Below are 18,307 nucleotides of genomic sequence, written 5' to 3'. Positions count from 1 at the left end.
ATTGTTGGCTATTAATTGCTAGATCCCTTGGCGGACGCCACTTTCCCAACTTCATTACATAAGTTTGAAGATATCAATTAAAACAAACCACGATTTTCACTGTCTAGTAAATTTCCCTTCATTCATGGGACCAAAGAAATATATATTTGCAAATATATTGCAAATGACCAAAGTGCAAAAACACGTAAGAATATCAATTGAATCTTTCTTTTCGTGAAACTGATACCGTACAATACACGTTATTGTGAAATAAACTTATGAAGACTTCGGTGAAACTATAAGGATGCATACAGGGGCGTATCCGGGGGGGGGGCGCAACAGGCGCGCGCCCCCCTATTGGCCGTCACCAAAAAAAAAAAGTTTAGCAAAAAAAAAAAAAAAAAAATTGATGACGACCTTTATGTGAGATGTCGGTGATCGCTCAACCCCCCCCCCCCCCTCCCGTTTGCTTTATTTTTTGTTTGCCAAAAAAAGGTTCTGGCGAAGTTCGGCGGCATAATAGTTTTAGAAACATAGATGGTAATTGTGTTTGTATTATCACTATAAACACTAAGTGACATGCCAGCCATACTAAATTGTGCATTTTGTGTCCATATTTACTGGAAATGTTGCTTATTATTAAGGTCGAAAAATGGATCACATATGGCCATGGGCAGCGATCCTGGGTGGAGGGGGGATGAAAATGGGTGGAGGGGATGTAATGCACCATACCCCCCCACCAAATGCCAGGGATAAGAATATTTTCATGCCTACATTTATGCATCTTCGTTAATGTACGGCTCTTTTTTAGCTTCATTTCTCGCCTACCATAAACGCAGTGCGATCTTTTCAAATAAAGCGTCGTTATAAAGCAAAAATAGTTGACTGTAGGCTTCATTGGCCCTATAACAACAACATGTATTATTGCGCCCACGGTATTGATATAGTACATATATGCACCCTCATAGTATTCATATCAACGAGGTAAATGAATCTGGAGAAACTATCACACAGTAAATAAGCGCGTACGCGCGTACCATGTATGGAGGGTCATGTGATGTGTTCCAGGGTGGTACTAATATACTACTCTCCCTATTACGCATGATGATTTCATCCAACTAGTACGTAAATGAGTTTGCGCGCTTAGAGCAGCAGACGACACCCGTTACCTAGCAATAACCGTGCCTGTAGCCTAACGTGATAGCTATATTCCCGTCGAACAGCATTAGGCTCTGTTCCATGGAGAATTTCGTGGTTGCACTGAACTAAACATTTCCCCACATTTCCCATTTCTACACTCACTTATAGCGTGTAGTAATAACGTTAAGCCATATGAGACAAAGCTTGCCCCTAGAGCTGTATTAATAAGTAAGATTATGTAGAAAGCCTGCCTTCATTCAAGAGAATAAGGTTGAACGTTAGCATATTAGCACTATTTCGTAGGCCTGAAGTACCAGTACCTTCTTATGCCGTTAGTTCCCATGTCCGAACCGACCAATCTTTCACGAAGTCACTAACACTGTTCTCGAACTGCTACAGAGAAATATCAGTATAGTACCACCCTGGAACACATCACATGACCCTCCATACATGGTACGCGCGCACCCAATTGACATGAATCCTCCAGATTCATTTACCTCGTTGATTCATATAGGCCCTATAGTAGGCCTACACACGTACATGTTCCCTCGAACAGCTGAGAATCTCATGTAACCAGGGTAATGCTTAATACACGTTTCACCTGGATGCCCTAGCAATCGGTACCTAGGAATGTAACTATGTGTAATTGTGTATTGCATGTGTATAGGCCTATAATAGCCTGCATGAGGCCATTTTCTTCATCGAATAATATAAAAGAGCTCGCGAACATTCTAACGTTGCGCCTGAAACAAGATTGACAGGGGCAATTTTCCCAAAATAACACCCGAAATTAAAAAAAAAGTATTTTGGATCCTGATTATGAGATATTTCGGACATGACATCCCTATTTTTAAGTTGGGTATATGCCGCTTGGAAACTTCGGGAAGTGCCGTTTCCGGCCATCTAGAGGGTTTGTTAATCCAAAATTTTCTTGTACGCTTCGCGCCAACTCATGGTGGCGCTACGCTTATATAGTCAACAAGGTCATATCCCCCCCCCCCCCCCACTCGGAAGTACGGATCGCCGTCCATGCATATGACACCATTTTGCATTTCATCCCTTCTTCGAAAGCAAAAATTGTACACCCCTCCCCTTAGACCCATCCCCCAGGACGGCGATCATTCATGCCTGACGCCCCCCCCCCCCTATTGGAAAATCCTGGATACGCCCCTGGCATATACTGTGTGGAATATTTGGCTCTTTGCGAGTTTAATCACTGCACGTCGGATTACGTCGGATTTAAATTTAACCCTTTTCCTATATGGTACGGTACATGACTACCGAATATATAGGCACATTCTTGGCTGTAGGCCCTAAGCCCGGCCTAAGCTAGCACAATATCTTCAAAACAGTAATACATGATGTTAACAATTTATTGTTAGTCTGCGGTTTATGATTAGTCGAGCCTGCAGTGGTGGAGCGTCCATACAGTTAATGCGATTATTTACTTTTTTATTGCGCTCTCAAATACCTATTGACATTTATCACATTTTGTTGGTGTAATCTTCTGACAATATGGCGATGACACCTATTTATTCTTCGTTTATCTTCAAATTAGCAAGGCCCGGGTAATTTAATAAAGGGTAATTATTTTCCGTCGATCTATGGAGTATCTTTACTCAAAAAAATTCTGTAGGCTATGCTCCGCGCCAACCTGTGGTGGCGCTCCGCTTAGATAGTGTCGAATGCGCCCCTATAGACCATTCTCGCCCCCTGACCAATACCCCTAGCTCCGATGCTGAGTCGAGGGTATACATAAAAAACCGGAATATGGACTAACTTATAGAAAAGCCAGGTTGGGGGAGGTGGAAGGCGGGGGGGGGGGGGTGTTACCGAGTTGAGATTAGTTTACCGCGTGTGCACGCAAACTGTATTCCTCAGGCCCCAGTAGGTGGCGACATCAGTGGCGTAGTCGGCGGAAAGGACACATTTCGTTATGATACCGGTTGTCACACGATGTCCCTTAAAGATGTACATTATTGGCTCCAATTATAGCATGCTATAGCTAATAACGTTTTTTTTATTACGTTATCGACCTGCCACGTTCGTAAATCGACCTCAGGCTTTACAATTAGCCTGCATAGCTTCTTAACACCATTAGGCTTTTATAGTAAACACTGTGTGGAAACTTATGTTCATGTCTACAGTGTATAAGTATAATCATACAGTGTTCTCACAAAGACCCTCATACGATATAAAAATGGTGGCAGGCGTTGCAGACTAATTGGTAAAAAGAGGTCATTTTACGACCAAGGGAGGTCGATTACGAAATTTCAAGAAACTTATACATGATAACTTGCTATTGTTATACAGCAGACTTAAAATTGTTAGAGTGATTCTATATATATTCACCAAAAAAAAAAAAAACACCAGACGTGGCCTTTGTTTTAAGTTTCTTAACAACATGCAAGTCGTATAACAATATACGGTTAATGAATTTAACTTAGATGTTATATAAATGATCTTTCTGCTTCGAAGGCATCCTGACATCCTATATAGGCCAGGGGGGGGGGGGTCACGAAATTGATCTTGCAGGCTACAATGCTCCTTTTAACCAAATCGCAGGCCGTAACACGTTGTACCTTCTATCGTACCCAAAATGGATTTAGCCTCTTCATTAGGGCTTATGAATAATCAGTCAATGGTCAAATTCATCGTTTCCCATGAAGGCGTCTTGGAGATTTAGGTGTGATGGGGAGGGCGCGGGTGGCAGATGTATTAAAGCACAGTTAAGAAATTCAACTTCTGGTTTGCCTGTTCAATGATTTATATATTTTGTTGTTGTTTTCACCTAAGTGGTCCATCAAAGTGTGAGTGTCCCGACCAAACAAGTGACTATAGTGTCGAATAAGCTGTAAGACAATATCGCACTTGATTATCTTCTTTGCGGGCATACACATTAATTGGAGATGCCATACATAACCTACTATGGTAATGATCTGAATGCATTGTAACTTACATACGTCCTTCCACTAGCGCGAAAGTCAACTCTTGAGTCTTTGAATTTTGACAGGGAATCATTACAACAGAATTAGTCATGATGGCTACACCTGACGATCCACATCTTTATTCAAATCTCAAAAGGAGTCATGGTTTACTCAGTGACATGATGTCTATAATATCGAAAGTTAGTCGTGTTTTTTGTAATTAAAAGTGAATTTCATACTCATTTTGTCGCATATGATAAAGTAATGTTGAGTTAGGTGGTAGGGGTTTTGCGACGAATCTGGAATATCAATTAGCCTAGCCTACGTTTACTGTTTGTCAACCAGCCCAGGCTTAGGTCTGCCCGACGGCCCTATTACTTGTGGCTAAAAAACAACCTCCGTAACCTCACTACTTATGCAGTAAATTGCTAATACAGGATATACGTTTGGGCTAGGCCACAAGTGTACCAATGTTGTTATAACTTTGTATATGCCTACTGTACAGTAGGGCACACACATACAGTATAGTGCAGTGGTCAACTTGAGCCGAACCAGTTCATTCATTCTTAATAAAGCTTATTCTAAGGTGTATGCACTTTTATGAAAACATAGTACTTGTGCATAGGTTTATGAACAATTAATAAAGTATCGCAAAGCAAAACAGATCCAAATACATCAGGGTGTTGTTGTGTCATGTCATGTCACAACACAACAAATAAGTCAAATCAAAGTTGCAAGAAGTTCATTTAGCCTACATCAGTCACAAGCATTGAACCTCATACATGAGTACAGTATAAATGAAGTCATGCTTTGTAATGCATAATCCAGTTCAATCAAAGGCGTATTCTCCTTCATTATCAGTTATATTATTATTGTTATTATGATTATTATTATGAATATAGAAAAGGGAGAAACAGATCATATGTGGGGTACTTATGCCTATTCTAAATTTGATGATCTATTTAAATCCTTTTGAATGCTTGTCACTGATATTCGGTTTAGTTTTTGGTATTTTATTTATTGTACGGTCTGAGAAAGAAGTGGTCATCATTGCTGTTCTAACTGTCCAATGTGAATACTGCAGCAATGTAACTTCACTGTTAGTTGCAATCTCACAAACTCATTGTGTGCACATAGTGTATGAGTGCAATCGTGCAACAAAGCAAGACTGCGCTTCTTTAGTGACAGTTACCGTTTGTAATATCAGAACTTTCAGAATCTAAATGTGCTACAGTGTGAATAACCAGATGAATAAGATGAGCAACAAGGAATACAAATTGATAGTTGGTGTACAGAAGAATGAAACAGGTACCAAAATGGTTGAGGGTTGGGCAAAAGGTACTACGATAAAGGGGAAAGTTTGTTGGATCAAGAGGAAGTCAAACAATGCAAGCAGCTTGCAATATTCTACAAGTTATCTTATTTGATTACTAGTGTCTCTAGAGTTCTTTATGTTGATTCTTACCTTAGTATGACAAAGAATTTCCAGACAGTGATGTGGTTGACCTCAAGGACTTATCGGTCAGTGAAAGTTATGGTGAGTAATTTAAGTGATTTTTTTTCCAATGGTTTATGTTTAAAATTGACAGAATTACAAATTAGAGGCTACTCATTTTTCCTTTCTTGCTGAGCGTGATAGGAGTGTAAGCACTAAGCAGTCATGGAGGGTTTATGTGTGTATGTGTGATACCTTGACATGTACAGATGGTAACTCTAGAAGGTTTGACCTCCTATGCCAGTTCTTTTGAGGTCAAGATATATTTAATATAGCTGTACAACGTGCTCTGAAAAAGGTTAACTTTCCGTTGCTTGCAAGTGAAGTTTGCTACAAAATGCAGACAGTAATGAAACGTGATACCTTGTTATCTTTTATCTAGACCTGAGATATCCATCGCTGCTATGTACACTGTGTTGTGGGTATTGACCGTAGCTGCAATATTGACTGTACGCTTGTGTCTAATTACCGATGGTAGCAAGCTGTGTGTGTATTTTCTGGGATCGATGATGGTGTCTAACACTTCTGTTACACCTCATTCAAAACTAGGTCAGATTACCGGCATGAGACGTTTCTTTGTGCGGGAGTCTTCAATGCCTTATATGTAAGTCTCATATAGTTTTGGATGATACAGGTTCCTAAGTACTGATATCCATCAATTCTGAAATCCAATGAAACTCATTAACTAGATGGTACTCTCAGATTTATAATTCCTCCATACTCATAAGTACTTCTAGTGTTGCATTGTTGTACATTGGAGTAATACATTTATATAGGGCTCTGTCTGAGACCTAACTATTTAGATACTAGTACAACGTTGAGTACTGTATTTACATTCAGATTATATATAGGAATTCTACTTGTCCTCATAATTCATGCTGTTGAATACTGCACTCATCCATCAAGTAACCTGCACCTTTATGGTAGACCATGTGCACAGTCTTTAGTTGATATTCAATTGAAAGTGTCTAGCCTATCATTTCATTGTGTGTATGGTCATAGGGTTTGTCTAGCCTATCATTTCATTGTGTGTATATAGTCATAGGGTTTGTCTAGCCTATCTTTTTATTGTGTGTGTGGTCATAGGGTTTGTCTAGCCTATCATTTCATTGTGTGTATGGTCATAGGGTTTGTTTAGCCTATCATTTCATTTTGTGTATGGTCATAGGGTTTTTCTAGCCTATCATTTCATTGTGTGTATGGTCATAGGGTTTGTCTAGCCTATCATTTAATTGTGTGTATGGTCATAGTGTTTGTCATTTCACGATGGGCAGGTCCGTGAGTTTGCCTGCTTAACTGGCTAAGTTCCGTTGCCAAGTATGAGCATCATTCCAATTTTATTGTTTGCCATTACCGATCAAAGCGGAGGGGGGAAGCTAGGCATCAGAGTCATGGACTTTACTTACAGTATCAAAATAACTGTCTGTAAACATAATTAAACTCTAATGATGTCCTGCTTAATATGCAAAATGAATTCCATTCATGAAACCTAAATAGCTTTCTTCGATGGACTATATAGCAAGTCATTTAATAATGTGGTGAGGTTACAAGGTTTGTGAAGTTGTTCTAAATACAAACTTTGTATCAGAATGGTAAATTGATATCGAAATAATATGGGTATGATATTTGTCTTCCTTGCTTTAGGATTCCTGGAGAGTTTGCCTAGCAGACAGACAGTGTGGAAAGAAGAGGATCAAATTGATCCTATCAGAAGAGTCACGGGTGAGTATGTACTATGTAGTCTTGTTTCCAAGAATTCAAGTAACAGTGTGTGTGGGTCATTCCATCAATTTGCAACTTTCATGCAAAGTATTCTTTCTCAACTACCATGTGAAGCCATTGGTTATTTCCTGTGTTATCAATCATTACATTTCGCTTTAAAGAGGGAATGCAGATATCATGATTTACATGAAATTGTATTCTGGTCATTTGATTGGTCAATTGCTCGTTGATTGCATGCAAAATCCGCTTTATTCCACTCTATGAAATAGAACCATGGGTTATACTTTTTTGGTAGCACTTTTTTCAATGGTTAGAGAGCAGAGAAACCTGTCTGTTCAAAACAATCTGTTGCATGGGTGCATTTTACCCATCTTAATATAAGATGTTGTATAAAACAAATAATAATGTTTCCATTCATGCAATAGTGCAAATATATTATTCGTTGAAAGATGTAATTTGTTCCATTCAACTCGGCTAAGCCTCGTTGAATGGAACATTCCATCTTTCAACTCATGAAATATATGCACTATTGCACTCATAACCATTCATTATTTGTATAATATATTATAACATAATAAGGCTTTCCATTATAGAATATACCCCTCACACAGTATCTTGTGCTAGACCTAATTGGGTATGTGTGAAAAAGGGAGTTTTGTTTGTAATGGGGACACCAACATTATCAAGAACTTAGTATGATCCTTTTCATGGTAAGATCCAGGCACACTATGCTTAAAGTATATTAACTTCAAGGTCAGATTTTGGAAAAAATTTGACCATAAATTCCAATTTTTTTATTCATAGTGTGATAAGAATTCTCTGAAAAGACAACCTTCAGAGAGTCTTGTTTTCCACTTATTATGAAATTTTGTTGAGCTGTGAAAAAAAAGTCTATTAATGCAGCTCTAAAGAAGAAGAACTATCTATTATTAGTTTAAGGCAGAGTACTTTGTGCTTTCTAATCTGTCTTGCTGATTTTGAAATGGAAACTTTATCCACAATGTGTGCAAGTTTTGACATTTCTGCTAGATCTACAGTAGCAGCCTGATAAGGTTCTTCCTGATGTGCACCCCAAACAAACTAACCAGTGGATAGACATGCCACCAAGTAAACTAAGAAGTTGCATTCATACATTTTCATTGCCTCTGTTAGTAATGGAAGTAATGTACACTACAATGTAACACAAGGTAACACAAGGTAAACAAGGCAACACAAAGGAACACAAGGCAACACAACATAACACAAGGTAACACAAAGGAACACGGGGGTAACACAAATGAAAACAAGGCAACACAAATGAACTCAAATGAACACAAGGTAACACATATGAACACAAGGTAACACAAATGAACACAAGGTAACACAAATGAACACAAGGTAACACAAATAAACACAAGGTAAAAGAAATGAAAACAAGGTAACACAAATGAACACAAGGTAACACAAATGAACACAAGGTAACACGAATGAACACAAGGTAACACAAATGAACACAAGGTAACACAAATGAACACAAATGAACACAAGGTAACACAAATGAACACAAGGTAAAAGAAATGAAAACAAGGTAACACAAATGAACACAAGGCAACTCAAATGAAGAGGCAACCAAGATTTCTACAAAAAAACATTTTGATGAAATTGTAAGTACTGTACAGAGAACTCTGACAACCAAGCAAAACATTCCATCAACTTCATCAATTTTCACTGATGAACCAACGAGAGTATTACACCTTAAGTGAAGTGTTTGAAGGGTGTTTGCCAAGGTGACATCACAGAATTAGTGTGTTGCGAGGAATTTTGCCAAGAAAATTCAAGATATTAGAATTGCAGTCACTGTCCATTTCCGAAGTTTGTTATCGTGTTTTTGTTGTCCCAATAACATCAAAGTTAAGTCAGATTGACTTCTAGGCAGGATACTTTGAGATGTCAAGTAGAGCAATGCTAAGGTAATGTGGCAGAGGGTCGAAGCTTTAATCATTCAGTTATGCTGTCCTCCAGACCATTATAAGACCATAATCTCTCATGTTAACTACTGTACTGTACAGCACACATTTATACCAGGTGGCATACAAACTGGGCATCTGGGCAGCCAATGCCGATATCCGGTTGCCATTCCTGATAAAGCATGGTCACGTTCTCTGGAGAATGATCACTGTCTACAGTACCTGACCTCCAAAAATGCTTTTAGATACATTTTCGATGACAAAATGGTCTCCCATTTCTTCAAAACTAGTTAAATATGGACGAGGGAATCGTTTCACTGACATCCCAGTCTGCTACAGTAGCTCCGAAGGTCCATTACAAAACCATGTTCTTCTTCTTTCCAGTTGATTTAAAGAAGAGTGATATCATACCCAAGAGTGTCTTATCAGCCACTGCTCTTGATTCTTTCCTGGAAGGAGTTATTGAAGAGGTAAGTGAACATCTTATACCATGCATTTCTAACCATTTTCACCCACGTAATCCCTCTTTCACACTCCGACTCTCTGCTACCCACTTTCACCCACCAGCCTGTACTTCTTCCTACTCACTTTCAACCTGGTATTCTCTCCAGTCTCCACCCACTTTCACCCACCTTCTCTCTCCACCAACTTCCTCCTACTCCCACATACCTACTCTTACGATCCTCCAGCCACCTTCACTCTGCTCCTCCCTCTACCTACTTTTAGCCCTCCTACTCCCTCCACCCACTTTCACCCTCCTACCGTCTTGTGCCTAAGTTTACCCTCCAAGCCACATTCACTCTACTATTTACCCTTCACCAATTTTTACCCTCCTACACCCTCCACCCACTATCACCCACCCACCTACTGCCTTGGACCTTCATGCCCCTACTCCCTAGTACCCACTTTTATCCACCAACCCTCTCCTACCTACTTGTACCCTCCTACTCCTTCCAGCCATTTTTACTCTGCTCCATATTCCACCCACTTTGAGCCTCATACTTCCTCATTCCACCCCTTTTGTCTCCCATCTACCCACTTTCACCCCCCTACTCCTTCCTACCCACTTTCACCCTCCTACTCCTACCCACTTACACCCCTACCCACTTTCACTCTCCTGTACAATTTCACCCTCCTACCCACTATCACCCTCCTACCCACTATCACCCTCCTACCCACTTTCACTCTCCTACCCACTTTCACCCTCCTACCCACTTTTACCTCCTGCTACAGTACCTCAAAGCTACTTCCACCATCCTACAGTACTCCCTCCACTTTCACCCTCCTACTACCTTCTACCCACTTGTTGCAATCCAAACTACAGTACACATACTGTACAAGTCTGCAAAATATTGATCTGCGCTCTGTAATTGCCAGGGAGTTATCGCACCCTTCCCTTTCGATTATGTACAAATGACGATGTACAGTAGGACTGCTTTGTGAGATGATGCTAAAGTCAAGTCTATAACGGACATTTGTATGAGAGAGTTGACAGTAACGTAGGTAGAGATGAGGATTTAGATGCTACCTGAAATCAAGTCTTTCACAACTTTGAATTATTCTGTATTCCATTACTGTATATATACTTTGTTAAATATCTAATCATACTATTTGCCAATGGTCAATTGGCTTTTGCTGTTGTTAACGTGTTTAATTTAAAGCTGCATAGATCTTTAAAGAGAAAAATACAAAGGGAATCCGAATTTCTAATAAAGGCCACAGTAAGAACCTTGTGACAGTCATCTTAATGAGATTCTTGCCAATCTTCCAAATGTGTATGTTGTGTCATTCCCATTTTAGTGTCAGTATTATTAAAGGTCTACGGATGCCTATGAACAACATTGTCCTAATCGCTCAAATGGGCATTAGAAATAATGAAAATAGCTGCAATTTGCATCATTGATTGACCATATGACAAGTCTTTTCTTAGTTCACTCCACGTAATAGTTTGTACAAACAGTATAGTCAATGAGTTTTCCAGATATATCAAAACTTCAAATGTGTATATCTTGGAAGTGAACAAAGCTTTTTTTTAAAATGTCAACAGATTTTGAATGAAATTATCAGCAAAATAAATGGACTGAAAATGGGGCAAGTCAGGCTAGTTGTCCCTAGACCTTTAACAATTTAACAATTACAAGTAGCATGGAAGTCTGTTGTATGATATAACATTAACAATTCCAAGTAGTATGGAAGCCTATTGTGTGATATATTATTAACAATTCCAAGTAGTATGGAAGCCTGTTGTATAATCATTAACAATTCTAAGTAGTATAAAGAATGTTGTATGATATATCATTAACAATTCCAAGTAGTATGGAAGCCTGTTGTATGATACTGTATCATTAACAATTCCAAGTAGTATGGAAGCCTGTTGTATGATATATCATTAACAATTCCAAGTAGTATGGAAGCCTGTTGTATGATACATCATTAACAATTACAAGTAGTATGGAAGCCTGTTGTATGATACATCATTAACAATTCCAAGTAGTATGGAAGCCTGTTGTGTGATATATTATTAACATTTCCAAGTAGCATGGAAGCCTGTTGTATGAAATATCATTTACAATTCCAAGTACTGTAATATGGAAGCCTGTTGTATGATATAACATTAACAATTCCAAAAGCATGGAAGCCTGTTTTATGATATATCATTAACATTTCCAAGTAGCATGGAAGCCTGTTGTATGATAATCATTAACAATTCCAAGTAGTATAGAAGCCTGTTGTATGAAATATCATTTACAATTCCAAGTACTGTAATATGGAAGCCTGTTGTATGATATAACATTAACAATTCCAAAAGCATGGAAGCCTGTTTTATGATATATCATTAACAATTCCAAGTAGTATGGAAGCCTGTTGTATGATATATCAATAACAATTCCAAGTAGTATGGAAGCCTGTTGTGTGATATATTATTAACAATTCCAAGTAGTATGGAAGCCTGTTGTATGATATATCAATAACAATTACAAGTAGTATGGAAGCCTGTTGTATGATATATCAATAACAATTCAAATGTAGTATGGAAGCCTGTTGTATGATATCAATTGATCATATTTTGTGTTTCTCTTCTGATAGTGACTTTTTTTTATGTATTTTCACATAGGAAACATTGCTTACAAACCAGCTTGAAGATGAGGAATGGGAGGATATTAATTCAACCATTGAGGAGGAGAAGGAGGAGGAGCAAGGAGAAGGTTAGTTCTGGCTTTTGGGCTTTCCTCAAAGATAAATGTTGATATGCATTTGTGAAATGTAACAAAGAGATTACTAACAGTCCCTATTATATAGTGAGTATTCAAGATTGACTTCTAAGTTGAGTTCACATCACTTGCAAAGACTATGCAATGTCAAGTTCTAGGTGATGAATAATGGTGACATGAAATTTTCAGCTCTGTTATGGTGACAGTGAGTACAACGAATAAGTACCCTCTAAGAGAGGACAGTAGTCAGTGAGTGTGGAATACTGACCTGTGTGTGAGGACAACAGGCAGTAAATGTGAAGTGTTAATTTGTGAGGACAATAGTCAGTGAGTGAGGAATACTGACCTGTGAGGGATGACAACAGGCAGTGAATGTGAAGTGTTAATTTGTGAGGACAATAGTCAGTGAGTGTGGAATACTGACCTGTGAGTGAGGACAACATGCAGTGAATGTGAATGTGAAGTGTTAATTTGTGAGGACAATAGTCAATTGTGACGACAATGGGCAGTGAGTGTGGAATACTGACATGTGAGTGAAGACAACAGGCAGTGAATGTGAAGTGTTAATTTGTGAGGACAATGGGTAGTGAGTGTGGAATACTGACCTGTGAGTAAGGAAAACAGGCAGTGAATGTGAAGTGTTGATTTGTGGGGACAATAGTCAGTGTGTGTGGAATACCGACCTGTGAGTTAGGACAACATGCAGTGAATGTGGATGTGAAGTGTTAATTTGTGGGGACAATAGTCAATTGTGAGGACAATGGGCAGTGAGTGTGAATTACTGACATGTGAGTGAGGACAGCAGGCAGTGAATGTGAAGTGTTAATTTGTGAGGACAATGGGCAGTGAGTGTGGAATACTGACATGTGAGTGAGGACAACAGGCAGTGAATGTGAAGTGTTAATTTGTGAGGACAATAGGTAGTGAGTGTGGAACACTGACCTGTGAGGGAGGAAAACAGGCAGTGAATGTGAAGTGTTAATTTGTGAGGACAATAGGCAGTGAGTGTGGAATACTGATATGTGAGTGATGATAACAGGCAGTGAATGTGGAGCGTTTATTTGTGAAATCAATAGTCAGTGAGTGTGAAATACTGGCCTGTGAGGGAGGACAACAGGCAGTGAATGTGAAGTGTTAATTTGTGAGGACAATAGTCAGTGAGTGAGGAATACTGACCTGTGAGGGAGGACAACAGGCAGTGAATGTGAAGTGTTAATTTGTGAGGACAATAGTCAGTGAGTGTGGAATACTGACCTGTGAGTGAGGACAACATGCAGTGAATGTGAATGTGAAGTGTTAATTTGTGAGGACAATAGTCAATTGTGACAACAATGGGCAGTGAGTGGAATACTGACATGTGAGTGAAGACAACAGGCAGTGAATGTGAAGTGTTAATTTGTGAGGACAATGGGTAGTGAGTGTGGAATACTGACCTGTGAGTGAGGAAAACAGGCAGTGAATGTGAAGTGTTGATTTGTGAGGACAATAGTCAGTGAGTGTGGAATACCGACCTGTGAGTTAGGACAACATGCAGTGAATGTGGATGTGAAGTGTTAATTTGTGGGGACAATAGTCAATTGTGAGGACAATGGGCAGTGAGTGTGAATTACTGACATGTGAGTGAGGACAGCAGGCAGTGAATGTGAAGTGTTAATTTGTGAGGACAATGGGCAGTGAGTGTGGAATACTGACATGTGAGTGAGGAAAACAGGCAGTGAATGTGAAGTGTTAATTTGTGAGGACAATAGGTAGTGAGTGTGGAATACTGACCTGTGAGGGAGGAAAACAGGCAGTGAATGTGAAGTGTTAATTTGTGAGGACAATAGGCAGTGAGTGTGGAATACTGATATGTGAGTGATGATAACAGGCAGTGAATGTGAAGCGTTTATTTGTGAGATCAATAGTCAGTGAGTGTGAAATACTGGCCTGTGAAGGAGGACAACAGGCAGTGAATGTGGAGTGTTAATTTGTGAGGACAATGGGCAGTGAGAGTGGAATACTGATATGTGAGTGAGGACAACAGGCAGTGAATGTGAGGTGTTAATTTGTGAGGACAATGGGCAGTGAGTGTGAAATACTGACATGTGAGTGAGGACAACAGGCAGTGAATGTGAAGTGTTAATTTGTGAGGACAATGGGCAGTGAGTGTGGAATACTGACATATGAGTGAGGACAACAGGCAGTGAATGTGAAGTGTTAGTTTGTGAGGACAATAGTCAGTGAGTGTGGAATACTGACCTGTGAGTGAGTACAACAGGCAGTGAATGTGAAGTGTTAATTTGTGAGGACAATGGGCAGTGAGTGTAGAACAGACCTGTGAGTGAGGACAACATGCAGTGTAAGTGAAGTGTTAATTTGCGAGACAATAGTCAGTGAGTGTGAGAGAATTCAATGGACAGTGTGACTGAGTTTTAAGTGAGGACAATAGCAAGAAGAATATACTACAAGGGATTCTGTCAATAACTGCTCTTCTGCCCCCTCCCATTCCTTAAAGAAAGGACTAATTCTGCCAGTTCAGGAATTCACAAAATCTTTTGTAAAATAGGTATACAAGTACTTGGATGTATAGAAAGAATTCATAATGAAGCAGTGCTACATAACACATGACTGCTTGACCAATGTAAATGATTGAAACTAGAAATCTTCATCTTTTCAGAACAAGAGAATGAAGTTATAGATTCATCAGATGACACATTGTCAATAGCCAGTGGTTCTGTATCAGTCAGGAACTTGTCGGAAGACGTAACTGAGATAGACACCGGCAGTAAGAAAGTTGTGGAAGAGGAAAGCAATGAGAAGACACAAGACGAAATTAGTTCAATGTCGTTAAATGCTTCTCAATCTGCTGTTTATGTCAAGAAAGGACAATCTCAAACAGAAGAGGAAGAATTTGACAATCAGTATTGTCCTGGAGGCAATCTGCACAGATTCCATGATCGGTCCTTTAAAGATAACCCTGTGGATGACCATGAAAATGACAAGATTACTACTGATGAGGTATTCCATAAAGAAATGCGATCAGATGATCAATCCAGAATTGAATCTGAGTCAGATCAAATGATGAGAGTCAGGACGTGTTTCCTTGGCAAGAGAAAGAGGAAACCTTTTGGGGGTGATGAGGGTTCACCAAGTAAGTCCAGCCGTGTTGGAGTTAGTTTGTCACCCAGGAGTGGTAATACTAAGATTCATTCTTCTCCAAGTAGCAGGTTTGGTTTGTCACCAAGATCTCTTCCTGTTGATGTAGGGGAGATGGAGAGTCCAATGAGAAATACCTATGTAATACCAACAACACTCCCAGAATCTCCATCCTCCAGGATGTTAATTGAATCATGGAAGTCCCAACTATGCATTGTCAGCCCCTCATGGAATGATCCGGTAAGGATTCCTAATGATCCAGTCACTCCCCCACACAGAGGTACTCCAAGAAGATATTTTAAAAAGGATAGCAAAGGAAGCAGCAGCTACAACATTCGGACACCCACAAGGAGTTACCGTCTTGGCACCCCAAGAGATTTATACAAGTCCAAGCAACAGCCAAAAGTAGAGGGATATCCATTAGCAGGGAATACATTTATCGTAAAGGAGCCACATCAAAGAAATGCTGATAAAATATATTCTGGAAGAAGAAGTGGTGATGAGGAATCAGGAGAGTATAAGGATGAAGAGGGAAGCTCTCTGTTGACCCATAGGACCAATGATCAAAAAGAAGCAGCAAGATACAAGGATCAGAAGGAGGAGGTAGGCTTTTTAGTAACCAGTGGTAGCAGTGATGAAGAGGGAGAAGCAACTCATGAGGCAGAGGAGGAGGTAAGATGCAAGGATCAGAAAGAGGAGGGAAGCTCTTTGGTGACCAGTGGTAGTAGTGACGAAGAAGGAGAAGCAACTTATGAGGAGGAAGAGAAAAAGATGGAGGCAAGATACAAGAATCAGGAGGAGGGAAGCACTTTGGTGACCAGTGATAGCAGTGATGAAGAGGGAGAGGCAACTTATGAGGAGGGAGAGAAAGAGGAAGAGGAAGAGAAAGAGGAGGAGACAAGATACAAGGATCAGGAGGAGGAGGGAATCTCTTTGGTAACCAGTGGTAGCAGTGATGAGGAGGATGAAGAGGAGGCAAGCTCTATGATGGCCAGTGATGAGTATAGCAGATTGAGAGAGAGATCCATCCATAATCAAACAGATCATTTAAGAGATGTAGAAGGAAAAAGACTTAAATCAAGACTGACAGAGAGACAAGAAAGGAGGATGAGGAAAAGAGATCTAAACATGACCTACGTAGTACATGGAAGTAATTGCAGGAGGACAAAAGGTCATGATTGCCTAAAGTCAGAAAGACAGGAAAGCAGAGAGACACTCCAACAGTCTAAAAGAAAAGAAAGAAAAGACAGAAACAGAAGATCAACTCCAACTAGAAGAGAGCATCAACCATGGGAGTCGTGCTTGGGCTCACCTTTGGACCAAACAAAGCTTCTAAATACGAAGAACATTAAAAGAGCTGGGAAGTGTGAAATCAAACTAACTCATTTAGCTTCTGTAACAGATGAACAATCGTTATTTGCAGATCCTTTTGAATTTCATGATGCTGAAACTTTGCCAAAGACGTTCACTCCACAACACAATTCGACCATGATTGCAAGCCCACTTGATGTGGCCAATACTCTTCATGGTAGTCCCAGAATGTTAACAAGTGATTCAGGCTTCAAGCTCAGGCTTCACTCATGCGTGACTCAGGTGCGGAAAGACAATTCAGCGATACGGTTAAGAGAAAGGGTATTGCCACAAGGTATTGACAATCATAATGATAGTGTTCTGCCTACAGCTAAAAGGAAAACAAGGAGAACAAAGCAGGAGCATAGTAGAGTTGAAGAAGTAGAAGATGAGACATTGGTAAGACGAAAGCAGATGCAACCAAAGAGTAATAATCATGGAGACAGAGATGGTGGGGCTGTGAACAGAAAGTCAGTTGGAGTACCTCATAACCAATCAAACTGCACAAAAATATTCTGCTTAAGGTGCTGCCATTCGCCAGGAAAGTAGTTTGCATGTTTTATTTTAACGAAGAAAAAGAGTGAATAAAAAAAAATGTGGTTAAGTTGGAAGACAGAATTTTACTCTAAGAAATGCAGGAGAAAGTTAATTACTTTAACCTTGAATACAATTGTCAACAAATATGAGTTGTCAGTCATTGTGCTGTAAGCAATCTGATATAACTTTTAAATGTTAATCACCATTTATAAGGAATATGAAGCATCTGGCACATTGTTGTTGTTATCCTGTGGAGTGTTCATATGTGACTGTTGACTACTTGCAAAATATTAAATGTATGTGATACAGATGTGGGAAGCATAAATACCAGTTCCAACTATTATTAGGTGTTAATGTAATTTTGTGTATGATGGCTGTTGATGTTTTATTGAATTACTCCCAAAAAATATTTGACAAGCAATCCCAAAGTGCAATTTAAAGTGTTAGGGTGTATATAGGTCACTGGACAATCCGACACCGAAAACAAGCTGTTAAGAGATCCTTCTAAGCAAACTGGTTCATGTCATTTCTTAACCATCTAGAGTTATAATTCAGGAGCAAAATACTGGACTTTATAGAGAAGAGTTGTTGAAGTCAACTCCTATTTCTGGGATTCTTTCCACTTCCTAAAGATATGAAAGTTTTTATATCAACTGGTGCATTCTGAGTCATATTTGGACTATGACTTTAACTAGGTCATAATGCATGGTTGTGCTATTAATTACTTTTGAGTTTCTGTTTACCTACCAGCCTAGATCCACCCCTGTACTTTCACAACTGCTGACAGGTAAAAATGCATTTATTTTGCAGAGTGGTTTATGGATGAAATATAGGATTGGAACTGTTTATCTCTTGTTAGTGACT

General features: G+C 39.4%; 1 protein-coding gene across 1 annotated transcript; it reads left to right on the top strand.

The window, feature by feature from the left end:
• Positions 1-4,034: 4,034 nt before the first annotated feature.
• LOC139983175 (uncharacterized) lies at positions 4,035-17,956 on the top strand. Its single transcript, XM_071996556.1, has 6 exons — positions 4,035-4,246; positions 5,517-5,583; positions 7,186-7,263; positions 9,594-9,679; positions 12,325-12,415; positions 15,078-17,956. Exons 1-6 carry the CDS (start codon positions 4,157-4,159, stop codon positions 17,453-17,455), a joined length of 2,790 nt encoding a protein of 929 aa, XP_071852657.1. The 5' UTR covers positions 4,035-4,156; the 3' UTR covers positions 17,456-17,956.
• Positions 17,957-18,307: the final 351 nt, after the last annotated feature.

Source organism: Apostichopus japonicus, chromosome 16, assembly GCF_037975245.1.
Source record: "Apostichopus japonicus isolate 1M-3 chromosome 16, ASM3797524v1, whole genome shotgun sequence".
Taxonomy (NCBI): domain Eukaryota; kingdom Metazoa; phylum Echinodermata; class Holothuroidea; order Aspidochirotida; family Stichopodidae; genus Apostichopus; species Apostichopus japonicus.
Note: the sequence above shows the minus strand (reverse complement) of the source record. Positions and strands in the feature narration are given on the sequence as shown.